This window comes from Crocodylus siamensis, chromosome 11 (assembly GCF_052110815.1).
Source record: "Crocodylus siamensis isolate JL-2025a chromosome 11, ASM5211081v1, whole genome shotgun sequence".
Taxonomy (NCBI): domain Eukaryota; kingdom Metazoa; phylum Chordata; order Crocodylia; family Crocodylidae; genus Crocodylus; species Crocodylus siamensis.
Window position 1 is genome coordinate 5,687,114 of NC_143405.1, and position 26,606 is coordinate 5,713,719.

The 26,606-nt window shown below is 45.6% G+C and overlaps 1 protein-coding gene across 2 annotated transcripts in view; it reads right to left on the reverse strand.

Moving 5' to 3' along the window:
- Positions 1-26,274, reverse strand: part of COL5A1 (collagen type V alpha 1 chain) — a 225,467-nt gene extending 199,193 nt beyond the window's left edge. The window contains exon 1 of one of the 2 annotated variants that reach the window (XM_090022599.1): positions 25,689-26,274. In XM_090022599.1, coding sequence (XP_089878725.1) covers positions 25,689-25,788 — 100 coding nt within the window. In that variant the 5' untranslated portion in view covers positions 25,789-26,274. The remainder of the gene's footprint in view (positions 1-25,688) is intronic. The other variant, XM_090022598.1, reaches the window with a different exon arrangement.
- Between the last annotated feature and the right edge of the window lie 332 nt (positions 26,275-26,606).

The window sequence follows — 26,606 nt, forward strand, 5'->3', positions numbered from 1 at the left end:
ATCAATATAGATTGATAGTGGTGTTAGTGGTGTTTCATTTTAATTGCAGAAAAATGTGGATGACTATATAGATATAGATATAGTGGTGTCTCACAGATATAGATATAGATAGTGATGTCTCATTTTGATCATGAAAAAAATTTGGATTTTGAATTACTTTTTTAACTATATCTGTAGGTACTTATATCTATAGAGATACGGATATAGAGATCCATATCTATATCTCTAGCAAGGTCCCTTCCAGCCTGAAAATTGGAGATTTTTTTTTTTAATCAGAGAAAACCAGGATCCCCGATCATAACCCCCATTTTTCACATGAAGGGAAAAGAAAGGACCTTGCCAAGCTCACACAGGGAGTGAGAAGCGGGATGAGGTCCCTAGTGACTCCTGATTCCCTGCTCTAACCAGGCCAGCCTTGTACCTTAAATACGCAATGAGTAGGGACCTACTTAATTCACAGTTTTGTGGAAACCATGAAATCTGGGATTGTCCATTAAATCAACAGTAACAAAAAAAAACTTAATACAGATAAAATACTAGCTCCCCAATAGGAGCCAGTGGTCCTCAGTTGGAGAGGCAGCATGAAAGGCAGTACGTAGGATGCCCCTCCCTCCCTCTGCCCGAGCCTCTCTGCCAATCAGTGCCAAGGGGCGAGGGCAGCCAGCAATCAAGACAGTGGCCCCTCCCCTCGTTCCTCTCCACCAATCAGCACCAAGGAGCAGGGCTTTTCTGCCAACCAGTGCCAAGAGGCAGGACCGCCATGAAATACCCCCCCAAATCGGTTCTGCATGCTGCAAGCAGGCCACAAAAACCCCTTTGTCTCACCACACTTTAAGCAGGTCCCTACCAATGAATCTCTGCCTGTGAAGCAATTACAGTAGAAATCAGAGCTTAATTAAGCACGGAGCTTTATAAGCCTGACACTAAAGTTTCCCCAGCCACCGTTCCTCAGTCCCAAATCTGCCACAGACAGGTAAATAAATCCATTCCCTTAACTTGGCTCAGCTGGCCGTTCAGCAAGTGACCCATCATATTGACACATCAGTCTTCTGCTGACAAGGATTACGACTAACGTGCCCTATTGTTCTCAAACAGCTTTTAACAGGGCCCCAGGCTGCTTCAAACAGATGAGCAGGTCACGCTGCAATCTGCTGGCATGCACGCTCAACACAAAGCAGCTGTTGGAAGGCGAAGCCCGCGGTTGCAGCCCGGCAACCCCAGCTGTGCGGCACCCTACACCCACGAGTAATTCCCATGCGAATGCCGACTTGGCTATGGATTTTGTGTATGTGCTGGTTTTCAATCTATAAATCCGCAATATATGCCCCCCTCTGCAAGAGCCACGTGTACATGGATGTGGATTGTGTATATATGTATATACATATATATCCACCTTTTCAAAAGCCATGTGTTTGTGTGTATATATACACATACACACACACACACACACACACACACACACACACTTTTGCAAGAGCCATGTGTATATAGGCCCACCCAGGTGTATGTGCTGGTTTCCAAACTACAAATACACAATATATGCCCCCCTTTGCAAAAGCCATATGTACTCAAGGTGCTCTGACTATTGCCACTGCTTTTCCATCTTCCCCTCTGCCATCTTTTTTCCTCACTGGTGAATTTTTCACATCCTTAGGAAAGTATTGAAAACTTAAGTCATTCCATGGTCCTACCTTTGCCAGGTTAAACTGAGCCCTTCCCTCCTTGTTTTCACATCTCCGTGCTTGGAAGGAGCTTGCCATCTGGGTGAAGATTTCTTTAAGGCCCATGTTAAGGCCTTACAAAGAAAAATAGCCCGCACTTTGCTGTCAGCCCTGACCTAATGGGTTCAGCACATGGGGTAAATCGAGCAAACTTTTCCCTGGTGTTGGAGGAGATGGTGCTAGATATTATTTCCTCTAAGGGCTTGAGGTGGCAGATTAGCGAACATTTTCCCTGCCCCGCTCTACACACAGGTAGCAGCCAGCAAAAGAGCTGCCCTCCAGGTAAGGAATTGCAGTTAGGCAAAAGAGAAGGAAGGCGAAAAAAAAGCTCTTTTTTAAAAACAAAAATCAAGAACACGCATCAAGGGCGCTGCACAGAAGAGCTAACTTTCTTCCTGATACATCTAGCATTATTTTAGAAAAAAATGACGCCTCTCTCGCACGGCTGTCATCACGATCACAGACCCGAAGTTTCAAGCAGCAGCACAGAGTTAAAGAAAGCTGGAGGGAGGAAGAGGCGGTAACCCTGGCAAGAGATGAAACCAAACCCGCACAGTGAAATGATATAAATATTTTGGCTGACAGGGCAAGACACAGTCTGAATAGGAGTGGAGGACAATAAAGGGAGTCCGGTGATTCGGGGATGCTGCTGGAGTCTAGACCTCCAGCGTCGTCGGTGAAAACAGATCCGGAAATGTTTTCACAGATAAGACTGTGCCTGTAAGAAGGCCAGACCTTTGATCATTAGGAGGAAGGAGATTTTGACTAATGAGATATTGAGTAGGTGGGGAACAACTTGGCTGGATTTAAGAGGGAGACACAGGGCAGATCCTCAGCAGATGTAAATGAAGTCCACGCAGCTGAAATCAGGGGAACTACGGCAATTTAGGGGAGGAAAAGCTCTCATTCTCCTGGGCTGGAAATGATCCTTGAAGTGCAGCCAAATGGGATAAATGAGAATACAACTGAGTGGGAGCGTTTCAGATCCAACGATGAGTGTCATTAGGATTCAAATATCCAGGGAGGGAAGTATTTCAGGAAGTCACACAAATAGCAATTGGCTTTAGGAAAGGCAGACAGCATGGGAGTAGAAGTGCCTGGCATGCAACCACGCAGCGGCAGAGGACTCCGGCTTCACCAGAGAGGGAAATGTTTGGGCTCTTGCAATTAAAATTCCTCCCGATTCAATTCAAAAGGGACAAAAAAAACCCCCAAAACGGTGGTGTGGCTTGACACACGAGGAAAGACCATCCAGGCTTTTCCAAATGCATCCTGAAGGGTAGAGGGAAGGATCAGAGGAATAAAAAGCAGCAGCACATCCAATTCACAAAATAAAAATAAGCAATGACCACAGACATACAGAGGCTATTTTCCCCAAGACAGGAGGGTCCCCCAAGATGTATCTGCAGAATCACACACAGCAAAAGTAAAAAGGGAGAACGCGACTCCCTTGGAGAAGGCGAGCAAGAGGAACAGGAGCCAGGAAAGCAGAGATTAGCCCAGCTGCAATATTGTCTTTAGCGAGAAAGGAGCAGGAGACAGAGGGAGAGAGCTGTTTATTTTTCCTGGTTGTTGGCAAGCGAGTTGTTGCACAGATAGCATTGGGAGCAGTCGTGGAAAACTGAATGCTATTACGGGAGACAGAGTGCCAGGCCCCGATAAGACAGACTCAAGAGCCTTAAGGGGCGCGGGGTTGGAAAGGAGCAAATCCTAAATGGCCAGGATTAGAAATTCTCTGATAACAGCAATTTCCCAAAGGTAAACGGCTTGCATGTAAAAGCATCTGCAGGGGATCAGCTAACAGGAAGGTCAGGATGTCTCCGAGTGGCACAGGGCTTGTTGGGACAGAGGTAAGAACGGGGATGCATAGCCCGAATACCAAGAGAAACCATCTGGGAGCAGGCTCATAACATATGAAATTAGCTCCCAGGGGAGGGGTGGGGGGTGCCATAGTTCCTGCAGCAATGCCGCTGTGACATATGCATAATTACGGAGTAGCTGAGGAGCTCATTCGGGTCCACTTTCACTCTCCAAGCCAATCTGCCCTGTCAGGTCAATCATTTCCCCGGAGCTTCGTGCAAATTCCCAGAATCCGGGCAATCGGGACACACAAAATTATGAAACCTACCATAGCAACAACGGCATTTTCCCAAGCCGTCGCTAGGATTATTGCTTCGTTTGGCAAGTGACCTTCTCAGCCTAATTTTCCGAAGTATGGAGAACCCATGCCACCCATTTCAAAGCATTGTTGCAACACACATCAGAGAATTGGTCTAGTTTTGTGTGTCCCGATTGCCTGGATTGTGGGAATTGCATGAAGCTCCAGGGAAATGATTCATTCACCCAAGCCCGAGGCAGCCAAATCCCGTTTGCATTTTTCCACCTACCGTTATTTGGCTAAGAATTTCTTTCGCCAAATCAATGTTTAACCAGCAAACATATCCATCTGCCTAGTTAAGCGTACTTAGATGGCATCTCAAAGGTATTTAGAGAAAGTGAAGTTGCCCCACTTCTACACAGAAGGAACTCAGACACCGTCCGGGAATACACGTTGCAAAAAGATCATGATAAAAATAATCCTGTTGGCACAACTGGCCAAAGTAAAAATAAAACATGTCAGAAGTGGTTTAATTTACGACGGTAAATTGAAATCTACCACGAAAAATGTGATGAATCTGGAACAAGGGCAGAAACTATTGGTAAGGGGGACACTGGAGGCATGAGATTAGTCCTTTTAAGAAACATCCAGGCTGGGGGGGCACCCCTCCTTCTTAAGAGGAGCTCAGTTTTACCCCATGGTCACGAGAGCAAATGTCTTCTAATGTTACAAAGCCATAGGATGAACTACAATGTTCACACATGACTAAGCAAGCGAAACGGCAATTCGTGACATGTACCTAGGCAACTCATAACGTGTACAAGGGCCCAGAGAGACTCGGACTGAGATCCCCAAAGACATTTCAATGCCTGATTTTCATTGTAATCCTGCTCAGTAGGTATGAGGCACTAGACGACTGGGGATGACGTGTCGTCCTCTCTGGGAGAGTAGAGAATGCAACTATGACCTTCCAAGTCAGACTTCACTTCTGTCCAGCAGGATCTTCCTTCTGCTCTAAAAATAATGGCTCAAATTCATCCCCCAGGATAACTCCATTCAAGTCAATGAGGTGATGCAACACCGCTCCTTAAATTACTAGCATTGAATCAAATCAGCACCGTTTTGCCCTATTTCCAAAGGAGCCAAATAAAAACATGACGTTGTCTGTCTGACCTAGAACCCAGCGAGTCAAATCCCAGCCCTATTGAAACCAGTGGTGACACACCCAAAGTCACTACTACTCCGCACTGAGCACCCTTTCCCATTAGTGTAGATAATGCCAAGTCCCTCAGCCACCACCACAGTTAAATATTTGCACTCTAAGGGATGACTTGGGAGTGATTTTATATCTGTTTTACCTTAATGGGTTTCCATATCCTTCAGAAAAGCTACTCCGGTTTAAGCCAGTGGAATTCAAGGGAGACCCACTCTCATTTACTTCAGTGGAAAAAGTCAGCAGCTCTTAATTTGTTGAGTCTGACATCAATAAACGGAGGGAAAGAGTTAAGTTTCAGAAGCTGGAAAACATTTATAACAAATCATTTGAAATCTGATTTGGAATTTCAAAATGCTTATACTGTACATATATATTGCAGATAGCAAGAAAGGGAGGCCAGCATATCCATGGGTCCATCTGTTCCAAGTGATATGCCAGTCCGGTTACTGGACGTACTTTCCAAACCTACTATGGACTCTTTTAAGAAACGTTTGGATGCTTATCTTGCTGGGATCCTATGACCCCAGCTGACTTCCTGCCCTTTGGGCAAGGGACTGGACTCACTGATCTTCCAAGGTCCCTTCCAGCCCTAATGTCTATGATATCTATGAAAGTTAGTCCTTTAGATAAGTGAGCACTGGATCCAGGACAAAGCTGTACAAAGAAAGAAAAAAATTTAGGAAATAAAAGTTAACAGAAAAATGGTGAGAGCTTTTAGTATGAAGTTTACCCCCGTTTTCGTGATTCAGCATCAGTACATCTAATACTCCATAGGGTATAAAGTGGTCTTGGTCCACAGGCTGACTGACTACACGACACCCACCCCCTACATCTTCTATCACCCCTCCTGGGAACTGTAGCGCACAACACATCATTTTTAAGGACGCCATGGCAAGGCTGTTGTATTAAGGTTGCCAGATGTTCTTGCAAAAATGAAGTTCACTCAGTGTTCGCCGTCACTAAAATAAGTGAACTATATCCACGCCTGCTTATCCTGCCATCTATATGACAGCTTAAGAGTGAGAGTTTATACGACATATACTAATCATGTATTACTGCAGAGAGAGGGCAGCTCTTCATCTTCAGGAGAAAACGCATTTTTATTATTATAACCATGCAAACAGGTCTCTTGTGTTATGTTCTCTCTTCTGTTTAAAGAAGTCTGAGATGTCCTTTGCCTGAAAGAGAAAGTTGTTTGTGGTAATCTTTGGAGAGGGGCACCTTCCTAGAAAGAATAACACCCGCTGAAATAGCTTTGTAAGATTTTCAGTCTCTGTGCTTGGAGGAGATTCCCTTCCCCTTGCAAAACATACCCTATCACCATGCCCTACTGCTCATTACAGTCAAAAATGATCGAGACAAAAGCATCACATTTGGTTGAGTCTACAGCGACAAAACACACTAAAAGCCTGTCAAAATACCCAGCTGGGGAAAAAATCCCTACAACATTGACCCTACATGCACAGCAACCCACCATGCTCACTGCATTAGTGCTTCTAATGGCAATGACATCTTCTCCCCGTGCTTCCCAGGGAATAGCTGTCTCAGTCCACAAGCTGCTTAAGAGCTCCATATCCATCCCTTACGTCACCCATAATGGAAAGCGCAGTACAACAACCAGTCATTTTTAAGAGCAACAGAGAAGGACTATTACTTTAAGGCTGCTAGATGTTACCACAAGCCTGTCGGCTTCACCTGAACCAAGAAAAGTGTCCGATCCATCAGCTGGCTCATCTCCGGAGGATGATCACAGGTTGCCCTACGGGAAGTTCGTGTACCTCCAGAGCTCCCCTCCTCTTCTTTCCTACCATGCTTCGCTTTGCAGCAGAATTTTCCACGCGCCTTATTTCATCAGCTGTGGACTGATATTATTAGGCAGACGTGAGCTACCTGTGCTATCGCTCGCTGCTCATGGAAATGGGCAGACTGGCTGGACCAGAGCTGTGCCCCTCACCAAACGGATTGTTTCTGGCCTTCCCGGGCCACCCCCCAGTTCCCGAGCTCGAGAACCCATCTCCCAGCCCCGAAAGGTGGGATTTGCAGAGGAGACAAAATCTTTTCAAGAGCCATGAGGAATTAGAGAGGTAGGTCAGTGCAGTGAAAGGACTCCACTGGCTCCAGTAAGAGTCTTAACCTGCAGGCTGGTACGAAGGAGAGGTTTCCAGGTACGCTACGACGATTCATTTCCCACAAACACTCGAGATGGTGGGTACAGCTAGCCAGGTGGTCTTCCTCCAGGACCAAGGCAGGAACCTCTTGTCAACTGACCACTACTCCCCAGTGCTGAACCTGGTGCAGAACCACTTCCCCGCAGCACAGGGAGCAGAGAAAAATGCAGATCTTGCTGGACAAAAGGATGCCAGCCTTCCTCTGCGGAGGTTGAGAGCTTGCAGGCTCATTGAAAATCATCACAACGTGCACTGTCAAGCAGGCTGCATATATGCAAAGGATCATTGTTTGGGGCTTGGAGACTATTGTAATGTTAAAGTAGCAGTCCCTCTGGGATAGGAGTTGATGCACATGTGAATATGCACGTGCGCATGCACAAACTCCCAGTGACACACAGGCAGACTCCCAGTGACATCCTACAGCTTTGTAACACTGAAGACATCAGCTCGCACACCCATCCATGGGATAAAACTCACTCTTTTTAAAAAGGAGGGATCCCCCCCGCCCACCATGCCTGGATGTTTCTTAAAATGGACTAACCTAATTCCTCTAGTCATACTGAGAAATGAAGCCAGGATCCTATCCATTCCCTTTAGCAAGAAGAGGACAAGGGCAGGGCCAATTTCAACGCGGGTGGAAGCTGACGCTGCTTTACTTCAGCTCTGCAACACGTACCACCCGAATACACAGCGCCGCGCAGGCAGCCCAGACTAAGCTATTTCTGGGACCGCGTGAATCATGTTCCTTTTAGCACAGCAGCTGTTTGCAATTTGGAACGACGGCCCCAAGGTAGGGAGGGCCTTGGCTGGGGTGGCCAAGGCGGGGTGATGAGCAAAGCTGTAAGAATTTGCTGGTCGGGGGGTAGGGCCTGTAACCGTGCTAAAAGAAAGCCAGGATCTCCCACGTGGTTTCCAGTGAGCCCCGAGTCGCTGTTCTCTTTGCAACAGGTCACCTACTTCTGGCCGCTTCGACTCCAGAGCAGGGTGCATCGCGGTGCAGCGCAGCCGAGGATCCCAGGGGAAAACTTATTGTTACAGCAGGTCACTAAAAGGGCTTTTCTTTCCTTGGAATTTCAGCTTAAATCTTTTCTTTTCATTTGGCTGAGAACAGAAAGGATCATCAGGTTTTGAGTTTTGTGATGGAAAAGCTAAAACGTTTGAGGTGAGGCAGCAGCTTTTGTGAAGATGCCCGTACTCCTTTTACTACTCCTCCCCTCCAGGAAGAGCACACATCAGCTGCAGGTGCTTCCTCAACCTGGTGAAGGGTATTTATACCTGAAAGCTTGCAAAGAAGAATTTTCCAATGATTTGAGTTGGTCTAATAAAATATATCAGCTTTACCCAAAAAGCCTTGTCTGCCTGTACCCCAAAAAGCAATTTGCCAGTTGAAAAACTACAAATGGAAGGGGAAATGTTTCAGCCAGTCCTGCTTGCCTTATTCTTTTTAGTGGTCATATTTAATCTGGAGCTCAGAGTTTTACCAGAGCAAGGACTGAGGTAAATCTGGCTTTCCAGCTGGGTTTCTCTTCCTCACATTGATGAACAAAGTCCTCGGTAGTTTGATCTGAGTTGATGGGATTATTCAAGTACTACGCTATCCCTGTGCACATGGCCCCTTACCAATAGTGTCTCCCCTTGCTCCAGACTCATCACTGGCTGGCGTTCTGCAATCAAAATGGGAAAACTTCCATCGGAAAAAAACTTCTCTTCCCATGAAATATAGTTTCGCAAGAAACCTGCATGCTGAAAAAAGGCTATTTTGTTTTTGCAAAACATCAGAAAGAAAAATCAATTTGTCAAGGCTCCCAAATAAAAATGTCTACTTAAAAAACAAACAAACAAAAAACAGATTTTCTACAATAAAGGTGGGGGGGAGAGGAAGGAGAGATTTTTTTCCCTCCTAAAATTGTCATGTAAAGTGCTTATAATTTAACAACTGGCTCTATTTAAAAGTCCAAATTATATGAAGCAGATGAGAATGAATTAAATACATCTTTTTTTTTTTCACTAGCACAAAGGCAAAGTGTCAGAAGATGTCTTGTTTATTATTAATAATGCTCCAAATTTCTATAGCACCTTCCGCATGAGAGGCTGAATGCACTTTGCAAATGTTTCCAGACCTCAAAAGAGGTTCTAAAGTTTGGTTCTGGTTCATTATTCGTGGGAAGATTTCAGCCGGCTCAGATTTTTTTTCCCTGCCACCTTGACTAGAAAGCTCATCAAGTCGTTCTAGGCTGAAGCCTGTCGGAGCTAGCAGAAAGTACCTCTGCAATAGCAGTATCAGAAATGGGGCAGGAAAGCACTTTAAGTCCTTAGCCTTGCCCCCAGTTCTGTCTGGTCAGACCCTCGCCGTCAGAGAAGAGACAACAGTGAGACCAGGACTTCAAGGGCAAAAACCTGACCTCAGCGCAGTCACGCGAACAGGGTTTTTGGTGGCCCCCCAAGGGCCCGGGACTCACCCCGAGATGCTCCTGCCAGTTCTACCACGGGCTGAAAGTCACCCTTATGCAGAGCTGTAAAAACCAGGACCTACATTGTAGGTCCTAGCAGATCTACATGGTAGACCTACACGCATCCTCTGTGCCTGCACCTATCCAGCAATACAGAGGGATGCTGCAGCTCCTGTCAACACATCGCAGCCAGCTTTGATCTACCTGCTTTAGGTGCCGATGACTGCCAAGCTCTGGAAGCACACGTTTCCATGTGAGCTTCCCAAGTATATCCCGATGAAATGATTTGGCACTAAAGCTAGCTACTTGACACCTAGCTCGGGTATGTCCACGTGGGCTGCCATCACACTTCGGGAATGCAATACAGATGGAGCCCGGGAGGGTCATAATCCCCAACTATTGCACTGGTGGCATTGTGAGGCTTAATGCCTGCAAGGCCCTTGGAGTTCCTCAAATGAAAAGGCCCATTAGTGTTTATGGAAATAATGTTCCTTTCCTGCTGTGGAATCCCACTTAATGACTTGAAATGCGATCCAGTGAGGTGCTGAGCCCTCAAATCTCACTGCCGCGAGGCTAGCATCTCACAGGATTAGCCCCTCGCTGCGGGAAACGCTGCAGTAGAAAAGGAGTGAAAAGACATTTATCTCTATTTTGATGTCCACCTTTGATGTGCTGGGCTGCTATCAAATCTCTCCCAAGGGGACAATGCTGATATTTGGACGGGGGGGGTTGTTTTATGGGCTGTAAAGATTTTCTTTTCCCAGCTAAGTGCATTCAATGATCCGTGAAATCTGTCCCAACTGTCCCCCCACCCGGCCCATTTCAACCATGCCACGCACCGTGAGCCAGCACTGCCAGCGTGCAAGAGCTCTAGAAAGAGCCGCTGAGCGGCAGGAAACAAGCTCCAGGTGCCAAGGTGAAAGTCACCCAAGGAAGATCTAAAAAAGTAAGACCTAACTGCCTCCAGACAACAAGTCCCACCAGCCGCACGGTTCGTTGGCAAGAACAGCCCTGTACAGCCTGCACATAAACTAGATAAGTTGCTCTGGGAACCAGAACAACCAGCTGCTTCCAGTAACAGCTTGCTTTGCACTGTCACACTACTCATCATCAATTATCCATGCCTATCCGTGGGTTGAGGTCTCTCTGAAGAAGACCCGAATGCACCAGGACAGGAGACTGGAGGTCCAGCAGGTGCGAATGTACCCTCCAAACCAGTTACCCCATATCTCTCCAGTCAGAATGACGTGATATGCTGTAACCTCCCAGCTTCCAACAATGAATGTTGTGTTATCAGGGCTAGATAAAGAGCCTCAGCAAACCAAAGAACTTCCCAAAACTAAAACAAGTGCCAAGCCTATTTGGAGATGTGAAAACATGGGAAAGTCTCAATACAAAGCCATCCCACGTCACAGAAAGGAACCGGGCTTCATTCTTCAGATGGCAAAAACCTACTGACAGCAACCACCAGCATCGCTTAACAATTTTGTTATCACCCACCGAGACAACCCAGATGACCTTTCCAAACCTAGGCTAAGGACCTGTTCAGAGGTTTCCTATGCTATAACCAGTGTCGCCTTTCTTCTGTTCAGAAACAGAAAATAGAGAACGTCTCTCCAGTGCTGACCAACCTACACAATTGAATGAATTAAAAAAAAAATGAAAGCCTATGGTGCTTCTATTAGATGGACACAATATCTTTTATTAGACCAACTAAATTGTTGGAAAAAGTGTGCCCAAAAGCTTGCTTTTCCAACTATTTAGTTGGTCTAATAAAAGACGTCACATCTACGCCAAGAACCTTGCCTGCCTATGTCCTTAGACCAACACAACTACAACCAACAACCCACTATTAGACGGACAAACTTTCCCTTTGCTTTTCATTTTTGCATACCTCAGCACTTCCCAAGGCTGGTAGGGAGTGGGCAAGGATTTACTGAAACACTCCAGGAAAAGCTTCTCTCTCAATATTTCCACCTCCTCTAAAATCTGTTGGCTTCAGAAACCTCACGAGGTCTGTTCCACCCCCATCTCAATATTCAAGAGGGTTGGACAGCGTTGATCGTCAGGTGAACATCCAAAGTTTTAAGAGATTCGCCCCGTCCCCACTGTTGATATTTCCCCCTTCAAGTTTCCCAGTTAGCTCTTTGTACACAGGTATCTCCTGGGGCAAGAGCCCTTGGAGCACCGAGTAGCAAGAAGATCTTTGCCCTGGAAGGGCTGCCTTGCTTCCCAGCACCTACTTGTTTTAACGGCCCAGTGTTAGAGTCATGGCCATTGTCGGTGCAACTCTGGCCCTTACAGGTCTGCTGTTTTGCAGCCTAAAGAGAAATCAGAGTGGAGTTCAAAAAAACAAGGCCAGATTTAAAACATCGGGGGCTGTTTGCTCCTCCTTCCATTCCCAGCTCCTGAGGTCAGGAGGGAACGGGTCCAACTGCTGCAAGACAGATTGTTTTAATTGAAACATTTGCAAGAGAAGGAGGCTAAAGGAGACTTTATCCAGAAATGTATGAGACGTGATAACGTGCCTCTCCCCATTCCTGCAAAAGGCTGGCAAGAGAACATCCCTAGGAGTTTCCCTATACAAAACCGACCAGTTCACATGCCAAAAGGACAACGACAAGGATAAAGCCATTTCCACCCTTCAGCACTTCACTTTGGGCTGAGAACAACCGGGAGTCTTCATGACCTGCCTTTTCTTTTATGGAGGAATAAAAAAAAACTTTTTTTGATGAATCATATTGGGCTCCTTAGAAGAGTATCTGCAGCTCTATTTCTGTGGATTATTATTTCTTAGGCTGGGAAATGTTGACCCCCAGTAGAAGAAATTATCCCACCCATACTGAGAGCAGGAAACTGCCTTGTGACTGATGAGGGCTGTAACGTTCTTCCTCTCTGCCCTGCATTGCAGCACTGGTGCTCCCGTTAACGGTGTTTCGTTATTACATCGCCAATCAATTAGAGAACATACTCATTTCAAGTCGCGCAGTGTTCAGTCACAGCATTGTTTGGCTAGCAGGTAATGACTGTGACATCACTGGATTTGCATAACATCGTTTCGCTGAAAGTTGCATTGTTCAAGCACGGGAGTATGACGTGAAGCGAGGAGCGGCTGCATGTGAGCATCTTTCCTAAATGTGATTTTTTGCAAGTTGCTTTTTCAAAGAGGCTCCTTACTCCATCTGAAGACAAGAGTAGCAACACTGAAAAAGGCTCCGTCTCCCTCCTATACCGTCTCCTTCCTATACCATACACCTTTACACTGCCCTCCTCCAACATCTGCACTGAGCAAGGTGACAGGAGCAGCTGAACTTTCTTCCATGAGAATCGCAGCAATTACTAGGATGCTGAAGATTGCAAGGGCTGGTGCTCCAGCCACATAAAAGGGAAGATCTTAGCGTAGGAGGTTCCTTTGATTTGGAAACATTGGCCCTTAAAAAGACAGGGATGTGAAATACTGCTGAACCACGAGTCTGTTAGCTGGCATCACAGCCAGCCCTGATCGTTTACTCAAGTCGACCCAGCAACAGCCGTTAAAAGAAACTCCGGTCGTTTCCCCAGCCCAACACGCAGACTAGCCCGTTAAACAACTCACACCTAGCGTGCTACAGATGCAGCTAGTGGTTTGCCTGGAGCATGCAAAACGAAGCTTTTGGGCAGGAAATTAAATGTCTTCATTTACAGCTGGGTATTTAATAAGCCTGGGGCAGGGGACAGAGGTGAACTGTGATGTGCTCACATATGTGAAGAAACGTGGTAACCTACCTGGCTCACCTGCATTTCCAAAGCTCTTCACCCCTCAGCTAAGCCCACCTCCCCCCGACTCTCTGTCCTTTTCTTCTGCATTTAAGGGATGGCCACAAGAGCTGGCCAAGCGCGCGAGGGCCTTCCTGGGGTCGGTAGCTTCTGCAGCTTGTCTTGGTTACAATCAATGTTTAATTAGCCAACACCATCCACCATACCGACTATGGTACTTTTCTGCTCATGCAGACCGCGTCTAACCAGGAAGAACGTGAATCTCAGGAGTATGGAGGGGGGGGAATAAACTTATCCCACAGTCATGAAAGACCAGGAGTGCACCAATCTACAAACAAGTAGTTTGGGAAGCCCAAGATCCAAGTGCTAGGGGGGCCAAGGGGGAGTTGGGATCAGGTCCTACCCAGACCTATGCATTGGCATGGCAAAGTCCAGTGTCCTCCATCCAGAGTTGGAGGGGTACAGGTGCATGAAAGTGCAAACCCTACTGCCAGAGCCCATGCATCACCCGGGACATCCCAAGGGGCCGGGAAGAAGTTGACCCAACATCATCACCAGACCTCCAGCTGCTCGAAACCCTTGCAGTTGTAACCCTCCATGAGGCTAAACGAAGCAACACAAAGGACAGGAGTTTCTGTACACACACGCTGCAAGCAGAAACTCCAGCTGACATGTAAATGAAATTTTAAAAGAAAAAAAGAAAAGAAAAAAATCAGTCGCTGATGACTGGAAACGTACAACAAACCCTCCCGCCCAGACTCCAGCAGCCTCCTCCCTCGCCTCTCATCTCCTCGCGGGAAGGCTGAGTGGAGAGCACGCCTGAGCCAGCAAAGAAACCCTGTTTTTACCCAGTTCACCAACGTCGCATCTCGCTACTGAGCCGTCCGTGCACGTCTCTTCTCCAAGCAGACGTGGTTCAGGGTCACATGGAGCTAACATCATCCCATGGTCAAAGCTGCCCTCTTCCTTCAAGGGCTCTCAACACCTTGTAATTCCCATTCAGAGCAATGGGGAAACCCTCCCCTAACACGGAAGCCAATGAGAAATCCCTCCCTTCCTCCCACGCTGACAGCAGCGGCTGTTGCACATGGAAGCGACTAAGTTTTCGAGCTCGCTATTTACCCAAAAGGTGAAATCCCAGCAAAATGTCCATCGATGTCAGTGGGGAGGTAAAATTTTACCCCTGGGCTATAACTTTTTGGGCAGCACTGTCTTCCAGTTGTGCAGTCCTAGGTCACTAGGCCCTACCGCAGCATGAAAAAAAAAATCCTAAACTTTTTGAAAATACTTAAAGAAGACTCTATCCTATAAGCAGCTGCCTGGTTGCACCCCTCAAAGTGTCTGTACCAAAAATAAAGTGGATAGGAAGGAAAGAAAATGCCCTGGGCTGGCTTTCCCCACCCTTAGTTCTTCTCATACTGGCGAAAATAGTTGGATGTTACTAACTAAAAACCGGCTGAAAGACATACTGGTATCATCTTTCCTTGCTTTCTTTTCCTGGCTTATATCAGCCCAGTGTAGTCCCAGCAAGAAAAACCCACTGGGGATATTGTGTTTCAGTCTCCAGTATCCCCATTTCCATTTGCAGCACGTATATGTACTCTTGCTTGCTAAGGCTTGTTTTTCCCAGCAAGCTGAGGCATCTACGCTGCTATTCAGGAGATTCGCTACCTGTTTTCAATTACATGGCCGCATTTAATGGTTCAATTTGCCCTAAGAATAAAGCCTTTCATTTAACAGCACAGTGTCCCATATTCTCGGCCACTGTTTAAACTAGAAACACAAAGGAAACTGTGAAAGAACAGAGGCAAACGATACAGGAATAACCCCATGTGCACACAACGGGGAAGCCACCAGCGAGTTTGGTTCACAAAGTAGCACCCTGCACAATAAAGCGGCACATCTCTTCACCTGGAACCGGTTACCTGCCTAGAGGAGTGGGAAGAAAAGATTGCATTTTGATATTTTTTTAGTGCCAATTCAGTGTTGAAGTTTTTCAGTATAATTATCCTCTATTCTGTTCCCATTATGTTATAACATAATGGTAACAGCTCAGCAAAAGCAGGGCCCTGTCTCAGCACGGTGCCCAGACAAGGGAAGACAAAACTTCAGCTGACGGAAATCACCATCGTTCGCCTGCGGTCAGTGAAGCTCTGACAATCTCCACCAGCTGGGGACGTGCCCTGTCAGTCTGCTCTGGCCAGGAAGAGTTTGTCCCAACAGACAAGGCAGAGGAGGGGTAAGAAAATAGGATACAATTATTCCTATATTAGAGAAAGGGAACTGCGGTACAGTGGGTCTAGCGACTGACCCAAAAATCAAATGGGAAGACCCGGCAAAGCTGGAAACTTTGTCTCCAGTCACAGCTCAACACCTGATGCCCAAGACAATCCCTTCTTCACCCAGCTTATCCACTAACCAGATGAAAACCTCCAGCAAGGTAAGTATTTAACTAGTACCATTGCAGCTCTCTGTTTCATAACACTGCACCCTTGAGTAGCGTGACAATTCCCAAATCACATTAGGAGCCTTCTTGCTCCTAAAAAAAATAACATTAAAATAATAATCATAAACTAAAATAAAAATCAAACCAGCAACTTGCAACAATTCACCTAAAAAAATCCACTTTGGATGGCTCTTTTGGTATATTTATTTTGGTTCGGATGATGTTCCAGGCATGTCCGCAGGGAAACCACAGCATTTTAGCTGTACTTTCCGTGCTCGGTTTCATTTCAGGGGCCCGAGACTGATGAGCAGTAGCCAAGTGGCTAATTATACCATGCTACCACCCTCATTTTTTTTCCAAATAATACGACTTTTTCCATTCTCCTATTTCCCTTCCTGCTCATTTCACTTTCTCTACCCAGATTTGTCTTCTTTCCCCCCTTGTACAAAGGTCTCTTGTTACATTTTTTTTTAAACCAAAAAAGGCCAGCATGCAGATTCAGCACATATCTGAACGCACTTAACTCCAGGAAGAATAAAAGCTTCGACACAAAGCAAGGCAAAGCTGCGATCCCCAAGAACCTCTTTCTGCAGTGAGTTAGGACTGGGCAGTGGAGGAAGAGTGTTAATCCTTGGCAGGGAAAAGGGCAATAGTCAGATGGATGAAGCTGAATTCAAATGGGACAGAAACAAAACTGCTGGGCAGAGGAAAGCTCTGATGAGCCTGCAGTCATCCTGCACTCTCCTTTGGCCCATAAACACCCACGGCTGCTCACTGCAATCCAGGATGTAGGCGTGCTCCCAGATGCCAAGCCGATGGCACTGCTGGGTGGCTGGGATACTCCATCCATCCTGGTGGACCAGGACCTGCTGACAGCTTTCTTTTGCCATCATCACCTCATCTGCACTGCAACAATTCAATTTAGGCATGAAGCCATCAGCCATCGGTAAAGAAAGATGCAGCTCACCTCCTAACCAACAAGCACCATGAGACCTATCCTACACTCTTTACGCTGGCCCCCCATTGAACATCAGGTCAAGTTGAAGGACTTGGTCCTTATCTTCCAGGTGCCCAAGGATGCCCATGGACTAGCAATTCGAAATGAAGGCCTAAAATTTAGGAGCCCGGCGTGTGATGGACAGCTCCTGTCCTCTGATGCAAAGTCAGGACGAGAAACTCAATCATGTAGGCTGCTGAGCTTTCTCCAGGGCTGGTCAGAGATTGCAGAATGACCCCCTGGCTCCCCCAGGAAAAAGGGCCATTTGCAAACATCCCCACGTTCGGCTACAAGTGCAGGCACACTTCTCTCACCTGCCTTTTCAAATACAAAACATGGAGCAGCATGGACATTAAGTTAAAAAAAAGGGAACTAAAAACAAAAAAACAAAAAACCTCACAAACCCAACCCTCCCAAAGCAAAACTTTTCACTGCTCATCTAATTTTCTTCCCTGTAGAAAAAGTAAGAGCAAACAAACCTCATGTGATATGTGGTGGACACATCACTTACTGCACAGCTGGAAGGCATTCAGATAATCTAGTGGTGGGGGCTAGATTAAAACCTACGTAGCGTAGCACAGACAAGCATGATCATTCCAGTAATTTCTCTCTCTTCTGACACATGATGAAACCGAGCCAAAATCTCTGGACCACAGCAGCTAAGGGATCAGTTTTGCGGGGCAAAAGCAAGTCAGTGGGCATGGAGGATATTTTGCATCATCCCAAGATACCCAGCATCTTGCAGGATTGAGTCTAAAAGCATCTGGGGTCTGATTCCATGCTCAATGAAATAAATGGGACTCTCCCCCCTGGGGTAGGTCTACGCACACCTAGGAAAGGATGCTACTGGCTGGCAATGGCAGTGGCAAAATTTATCCCTAAGCAAAAAAATCCCCTAATCCCCCCACAAAAAAAACAGGGCCGATGCACCCCCACGGTCCTGCCAAATTACGTCGATGCACAGACAGCAGGCTCTCTACAGACCCCAACGTCACCCCTAGTGACCGCAGGGGCTTTTTAACTAGTCCCACCCTGTTTTGAAGCTCTTCAAAGCAGATCATGAATAAAGACCTTTTAAAGGACCCCTCCGCGCCTAAAACTTTCCACATCACCGCATCCCAGCCATCGAGACAAAAGGCCGTCCGTTGCCTCCAAACGAACATGCTTGCCCATTTTCCACAGGGGCTTCAGTCAAGCTAGGTCAAGGTCAAGTTGGAGAGAAAAGCCTGGCTAGACAAAAAATAAAATAAAAGAAGCAGTAGTAACTCGAGCTGCTTAAAAAGGCGACAGCTGCACCGACCCCAGCATCCAGACAAATATTAGTGAATGCAAGAGAAGCTGTGACAGGCATAGAAAGAGAGACGAAAAGTTTGAATGAAGCGAAAGAAGATCTCGTTTTATTACCCTGGATCTCCCTTCAGGACTCTTTGTCAGCTGATCACCACGAGCCAATGAAGAAATCCTCGCAGAATCGACGGATGCTTTTGCCGTGACTCACAGGTTGAGTCACTGCCGGAGAGCGACGGCTTGCCCCGCATCCAGAAAGCCATGGGGGCCCATGAGGGATGTGATGCCACGGGGGGAACCCCCTCTATAATCCCATCCAGGATTTTGCAACAGTCCCAGGAAGGCCTCCTTTGCTTCAGAGACTCCATCCCAAGTTTGCCGCCAGGCCCGTCGCAGGCCAAGACAGGACCTCATGAGTTCATGGGTCAGTGGTTTATACTTACCCATGCAGTGCACATGTAATCGGTGCTGCTCGGTTTACACGGCTCAGGCCGGTTCTCAATGCTCAAGGTCAAGCTGGAGAGAAAAGCCTGGCTAACCTGGATGAAAGGTGCCTCTGGGGAGCCAAAACGACAACGGGGAAAGTCTGAAAAACTAGCTGCTTAGGAAAACACCATGTGTAAAGATGCGTGTGCAAGAAAGGGCAGGGTTGTAGAGTGGACTGCACAACACATTTTTTGCACGTGTAAGAGCATGTGTGTAAAGTGCACTCACAAAGACACTTGCACTCCGACACTCTCATCAAGCCCAAAAGCTTTTAGCTAGGTCCCAATCCCGCGAGAGACTCCACACATGCCAATTTCTGCATCTTCAGAGGTATCAGGGCCCCAGGTGAGAAGCGGGGGAGACGTCCCAAGGAAGAAGCTGTGTGGAACTATACACACCTCAACCCACAGCCGTTGAGATAAAAACACAGTGAAGAACTAATAAGTTTCTACTCTACATTTTTAGGTGTCTGGTTTTTAAAAAAAATCAAAACCATAACCAACATTTTCATTTACCTGCAAACCAGCATATTTTAAATAAAATATTTTTTTGATAAGAACACTTCTGATTTAAAAAGTCTCCATGACATCATCGTTTTAACAAGACCGAACATGTACCAGGGTATCATGGCGTGTCTCAGGGCCAGACAAGGGGACTGGCTACATGTAGATGCTGCAGTGTCAATTTGAAAGTCAGCTAGCTATCCCTGGATCCCTCTGTGCGGAGGGCACATTTCTTATTAAAAAAGAGCCCCTCCCTTCGTACTAACACAGAGCAATATAGAACAAAATCATGGAATTAGCAAGACGCTGCCTCATTTCAGTCTTGTTCACCCCGCATGCTTCATCCTCCTTCGGCATGCCCCTAGTTTAGCCTTAAGCTCCTTGGAACAAAGACCTCATCCTCAATTCTGATTTCATTAATACAGGAAAATAATCCTCTGAAAGCCAGTGGAGCTGCAGCAATGTGAAAACTAATGCATATCCCCGATGCAGGCCCATTTTTACTTAACCTACCATAGGCACTATACAAATAATAATTAATACCTGGGGGATGTAAGCATGCCCAACTTTAAGCTTCTACTGATTTAATTAACAGACCTAGGCTATTCGTCCCAGCTACCTTCCTGCATTCTCCATTACTTGAATTGTTATCCTGTGCCCTATGTCCCTTTGCCTATTTTAGATTACCAGCTCTTCTGGATAAGGAATGTATTGGCATGGCATGACTTTAGGGGCTATACTGATGATTCATAGTAATCAGCACCTGATGAGTAAATGGGATTGCTCAACACAAAGCCATAACACTGGCAAGTCCCATCGCGGATCTCCTCTCCCCAGGTGGACAGCTTGCATCTCTAGGACATCTAGAGCATGCCACTATTGCTTTTGCTTCAGGGTTTTAGCACTCTATATTCATTATAGCAACGGAGCCACTGTGGTCAAACTAGAGAAAGACCACTCTGCCCTTGCTTACCGTCACTGATGCCAAATCACTGCTTACCACCTTGCTCACCAAGGTTACCCACCGTGCTCACCATTCATTGATGCCAAATCACTGAAGTCAGTGAAATTACACAGTTGTGTGCTGGTGGATGCCAAAATGCAGGGGATCATTATGGTCTGCTACAATTTATAAGAAACCTTAAAATCAAGCAGAGAGGTTGTTGCTGTTTTTCTCTCATCCAATATTCTGATATAATATAACGATCCAACACACCTAATCGTGGTAGACCACGAAGTACTTCACCAGCATTAATGGCGCCAGCACCCTGACCACTTCTCCTCTGCCTGGATGAAACACGATGTGATCAAAGCCTATTGCAAACGGATAAAATAATGCACAGAGGACTATGAAATTCAAAGGGAAGAGAAGAGTCTTCTCCTGGCCTCTTCCCACTATCTCTGCAGGATACTGCTGTGTCTGCTGACAACTAATGAACAACAGAAGGCACCAGCTACCATTGCTCTTCCTACATTTCCTAGCTGCATACGAAGTACATATTAACAGATGCGCATTTGTTTAATAACAAATTGGTCCTATTGAATTCAATCATGTAACAAGGAAGGATTATTCCCTTCCTGGCAGAGATCTCTGGCTTGTGTTACAGAGGTCAGGTTCTACAGCTTTGGTTTTCAAAGGCACTTCAGGGATTGAGATGCACTTTCCCCAACACTTTCCTCCTAATGAATGGAAATAATGCCTTCAAATGTCCTACCTCAGGTAGGTACCTCTGGTACCTCTGAGAAGATCCAGTCAAACCATTTATGAATAATCACCACAATGACAAGACAGCCTTTTCAATAGGTTTATGCTATTTCACATGTCATCAAATGTTCCATCCACCAAGAAATGAGAATTGTACTGGAAATATGATCCAACTCTTTTTACAGTAATATTAATTCAGAGTACTTGGAATCTTAAAAGCAGATTAAATACTCACAGATGTGTAAAGATGCCTTATCCTTTATGGACCAGAACCAAAGTCCCTTCAAAATCAATGAGAGTCTTTCCACTGACTTTAGTGGGAGGTAGAAAAGGCCACTTTGAGATATGGATCGTCCCTTTTCTAACACTGAACTTCTGTTCCAAGAAACATACTTCAAATTTGGAAAAAAGATTAAAGTGAGGGGACAATGTAGGGATAGAGGAGGAGGACAAAGGGAAGCAATGAACTGCCAACTCTCTCTTTGTTTCCCACCCCGCCCAAACAGAGCAAAGTTTCCTGGAAACTCTGCTCACACAGACCTGTTTCTCAAGTCAAGAATGGGAATCATCAGAGCCATGAATATATGACACTTGATGCTAATGTCTCTGCATTCATTAAATATGCCACATGCATGCACTGAGCCTGATGAAGGGTGTGAGAGCCCAAAAGCTTGCAGAAAAATTTTTTTTTTTTGCAATTTCTTAGTCGACCCAATAAAAGGCATGCTCTCCAAAGCAAGAGGTCTAGATTTTTGTACATGCATGCCCTTGCTTATTTGTGCCTGTACCGCTGCCTACCCCACCATAATATGTGTGTGTGTGTGTGTGTGTGTGTATTATATATATAAGCACTTCATATGCATCTTTTGGATCAATGGCTAGAACCCATGCAGTGTGGGGAAGTTTGGAGCAGACATTCCTCAAAAGAGACAAAGTAGAGATAATGGTATTTTGTGAGCTAGCCTAAAGCTTCTTATTCAACATCCAAAGAAATCAATTGATTCCACATCTTTACAGGTATTTAAGGCCCTAATTCCTGCTGATGACATGACATCAGTGGATATTAGACACCAAAATACCAGTGAGCATCCTATCCTTCCCAGGGTAAAGAAACACATGACCAATGTTCACTCGAATTTTATTGTTTTAAAGGACTCCAGGTTTCCCCAGATCTCATACGAATCTCTTCTTAAAGCATATTTTGAGATACACAAAGTGAAAAAATTGCTTTATAATTATAATGTGCTATATTGGATAGCACGTACAATATAGTTGCTGGTAAGCATGCTATGTGGAGAGAGAAGAAGCCAACCAAAACACACTCAATGAGATTTCAATCTGTAGGCAATCCCCAATTAACAAGGGAAGTTTGAATAAGATGAAGACCAAGGTAGAAAGGGATTTTAGATGGACCTTCCAAAAAATCTGGCATGTTACCTGATTCTCCCACAAAACACCCTTCTCTATAGGTCTAAAAAACCCTCATATTTCCTCAACAGGGGTCATCTTCATTACATTTCCTCAACATGGATAAACTTAACCTTCATTATATTTCCTTGACGTGGATAATCTTCATTATGTTGCAGGAACCCAAGTTATGTGCCATGACTTTCTTTTGCAAACACAACTACTCCTACCCTTTCATCTCTACTCTTAACCTTTCATCTCCACCTACTCTTCCCCTTTCATCTCGCCTGGCACAGAGCATGTGGGTATGAAAGCAAAGAAAATGCAAACCACATTATCAAGGCACACGGAGAATTGTTTTAATTGGCAGATGTCGGCAGGAGGCGTACTATCACTAGGCTGCAGCTTACTCATGTAACCAGGAGGCACCACGCCAACCTAATGATGAGCTTGCACCAGTCAATCGTGACACAGTTGTCTCATGCAGTTGTCACAGACCTGGAAAAATAGGGAACGAGAAGATTCAACTCTGTGTCCTTAGGGTATATATTGTTTCCTTGAATAAATGCAAATCAGATGCACCCATGCCAACCTCGGAATGGAAAAGATATTATTGTAGCTTTGTAAAAAGGAAATTATCAATAAACTTCTGCTCCAAGTCAATATAAATGGTCTCCTTTCTTGGTAACCTCGCAACGGGGGCAGTGCAACGCAAAAAACGGACCCATCCTCCATTCCCAACTAACAGGGTCATATTTCTTCTTGCAGAAGCACCTCACTCATTTCAATTGGCAAAATATTAAACAAAGACAGCCCATAACAGGCCAAAGACTATGAATAATATTTTTTAGGTCAGTCTAGACTTCTGGGAATCAGCCAAGGAGAGAAGCAACAGACAGTAACAAGATACTTCATCGTCTCCAGAGTTTTTGTTTCTTTTAAAAGCGGGGCTTGTGTATTCTCATTACCCTTTTCTTTACCACTAAAGGAAATGGCTGCTTCCAAAAATATTCACCCAGAAACCTGATGCATTTTGATGAGGATTGGCGACTCCAATGCTGGCTGAGCTCTTTAGCATGACATCATTTACAAAGAGGGGCAGTAGCCATAGCTTGGAAGGAGACCACTGAGGATCACCCTCATGCCCATCCCTTCCGAATAAAGGACTATTTGCAAATAACTGTGTCTCTGTTCAATTCCATAAAGAAAAAAGATGTATTTTTGGTCCTTAGGGGGTGCAAGGAAGAGACTGGTCACTTCATTCCGTGCTATTTACTGTTTCGGTTTTGGTTTAGCCATTTAAAGAAAGTGGGATGAAACAGAGGCGGAAAGACAGCTTTGCAGGAGGAAAAAATTAATCAGCGTAAAAGAACGCTAGGCATTGCCACGGATTGCTCTAAACTGGCTCCTCCCTCCTCCGCCTAATCCAATATCCTACTAGGAAACTCCTTAGGAAACTTCAAGGCTTCTCGCTTCACGGAGAGGTGCTGCTCTGAGCAGCGAGATGTCTCTGCGCTGCCAGGGGAGCCTCCCACGTTGCAATTCATTTTATGGACAAACCTCCAAGCTGACACTGCATTAGGAGTCTGATCCGCAAGGCAGTGCAGGCAGTGGGCAGCCTCCAAGTGACTTCGTCAGGAGCCAAACCTCACCCTAAAGACAATCCAAAGAACATACTCTACCAGACAAGAAGTCCAAGAGGCTACGGCACGACTGAAATGCATATCACCCGGGCTGCACTGCCAGAGTATTGCAAAAGTTTTGCCTTCCTCCCATGGAAAGGACTGAAATTACTGGTGGTATAGCCATCTGTCTACAGCAGAGTGGCCAGCAAGGTGAGCTGACCCTTTCCAAGAGACTATCCCCAAAAATATATATATTCTTTCCAATCTCACAACATCAAAATGAACTAACAGCACATCTCATCTCCTTCCAGCCACACCGGACTGCTCCGGGTAACAGATCTGTCATGCTATACAACATCTGTATGCTATGTATACAACAACTGGGAGCACTGAGATGACAGGTTTTGCACCAACGATGCTTCATAGGTATTTTTTTATACACCATATGATAAATAAAGGAGGTTTTTCATTTCTGGTAGACTGCTGCCGAGAAAACCCCTCCCTCTCTTAAGAAAAAAAAAAAAGATTGAAATTGGAAGAAACTTGAAATAGCAATATCAATATTCATTCCCTTATGCTCTAAATCCCACCAGACAAGGTCTTGGTAACACACAACCGTCCCAGAAACCACTACTGGCAAAGCAGACAGAAAGATATACAGCAATTTCAGAATTAAAACCAAAGACAAGATGTTTTACATGTATAAAAGTCACTGGGATTTCACTTTGCTGTTAACTACCTTCTACAAGCCTTCTACATTTTGCCAGTCGTGAAAAACTCCCTCCTGGTCCTATCTAAAGTCTTCAGACCTCCAGATTGGGATGAATTGTTAGAGAAGGCAAGGCCAAAGTCCCTTTAAAAGGAGATCGGAAATAAAAATTGCTCTTCCTTCACATTTTCAGATGACTGCTATCATTAAGCCCCCTACAGAGTTAAGCCCTTGTGAGTTCAAAGAACTCCCACATTCATTAAATGCTCATCAGTTCATAATTGTGACTGTGCCCATTAACACCACCCTTTTCTTTCAAGGTCATTATTAAACCTAAGTGCTTCATTGACAAAAATCAAGGGCTCAAGTCCTGTTTCTCCAGAACTTTAAAAAAAAGTGACATATGGAAATTCTTTGCATTGCAACTTTTCCAAACTCAGCAAAAGTGAATGAAAGCGGTGGGGGGGGTACAAACTTGGGTTAACAAAGTACAGACTGGGCACAATAGGGGGCGTCCGCTTTCTAAGTTTATAAAAGAAAAGTTTGCAAAGCTTTTGTGCACCAGGATCCCCTGCTTTGATCTGGGAGAGAAGGGAACAGATTCCTTCTTGGAAAAAAAACAAAACCTTTGCACTCTTGCACCAGGAACTATGCAAAGAAGAGATGTTTCAGGCAGGGGAAATACACATTGATTTTTTTTTTAAGACCCTGGCTACTGCTCTGGTTTAAGAAGGGAGGTGGGGGGGCGGAAAAAAAGTATTGTGTTTTAAGTTTTCTCCCTTTTATGGGCCCCCTGACAAATGGCTTTGAGAGGACTTAGGCAGCTAAACTTTTTTTGGAATGCATTGGCTAAGGAAAGCCAAATGTTCTGCAAAACACAATAGAAAGCAGCCTTGATTCCTCCTGGGCACAAACCCCTCTCCCAACTCGCCAGCGAGCTCACCCATAGGGTTGCTCCCCGCACAGATGACAACACCATTACTCATGCAATCGTGTTTTAACAAGGCTAAGGGAAAAGAGGGAGAGAGAGACAGAGAGAGATTGTGTAGCCTGCAGGCAGGCATGTATTAAGTACACAAAGAAGGCACATTTAAAAAAAAAAAAAGTGACTTACCTGCATTGCTTTGAGAAATTGCATAGAGGAGAAATATTGCTAGACTTTGTGGGCAGGTCCTTATCCAACTTCTCCTTTTCCACCTTGTGTGTGTATCCATGGTCCACAATAAAAAAGGGGCTTGACTTGGGGGTACTGTGCAAATGCTCAGCCAACCTTAGGTCTGGTGTAAAAAGCAGATCAAAGGCAAAGGTTCAGGAATTCTTCCTCCCCACACCCCAAAAAGAAGCAATTATTATTATGATTTTTTTTTTTTTTTATAAAGCCATGAGATTGCTGTTTGGGTCTGATTGGGAATAACTTGGGTGGAGGCTCAACTTTTTCTGCTGCTGCTGCTTTAGTTTGCTAGGAGCTTGGCTTCTTGGCTGGATGTCCCAGGTCCTTCTTTCCTCCCCAGCTCCTGCTGCAGCTCCTGGTCTGATCCTTCTGGGGCTGTCCTGAAGTGATGTCCCCCTTCCCCTGCCTGCTCGAGGAGTGAAAACTTTTTTTTTCCCCTTCTTTTAAAGCAGATGCCAGAGATTGTCAGTCGAGAGCCAATGCAGCAAATCAGAGTTTAGAGCAGGCTGCAGAGCTCAGCCCCCTTCCACTGGAGAGAAAGGGGGTGGGAAAAGTTTTGCAGGCAGGGAAAGAGGAATTGAATGTGTGGCATGGGGTGATTTTTTCCCCCCTTCCCTATGCCTTGATCTCTTTCCTGATCTGCTTTCTCCAACCAGCCCCCAGAGCTGGAAAGGAGGCAGGGCTCAGCGGCAAGTTTGAATCCAGCCAGCAGCAGGAAACAGAGCTGCACACAAGGCTGCAAGCCGCTGCTCTCTAATTTCTTCATCTGAATGGGTTGCAATGGCCTTTCAAAGGACTTGGGACTGCCAGCCAGCCTGGCTTTCATTTGTTTTCATCCCTAGAGCTCTGTTTGCCTGCTGG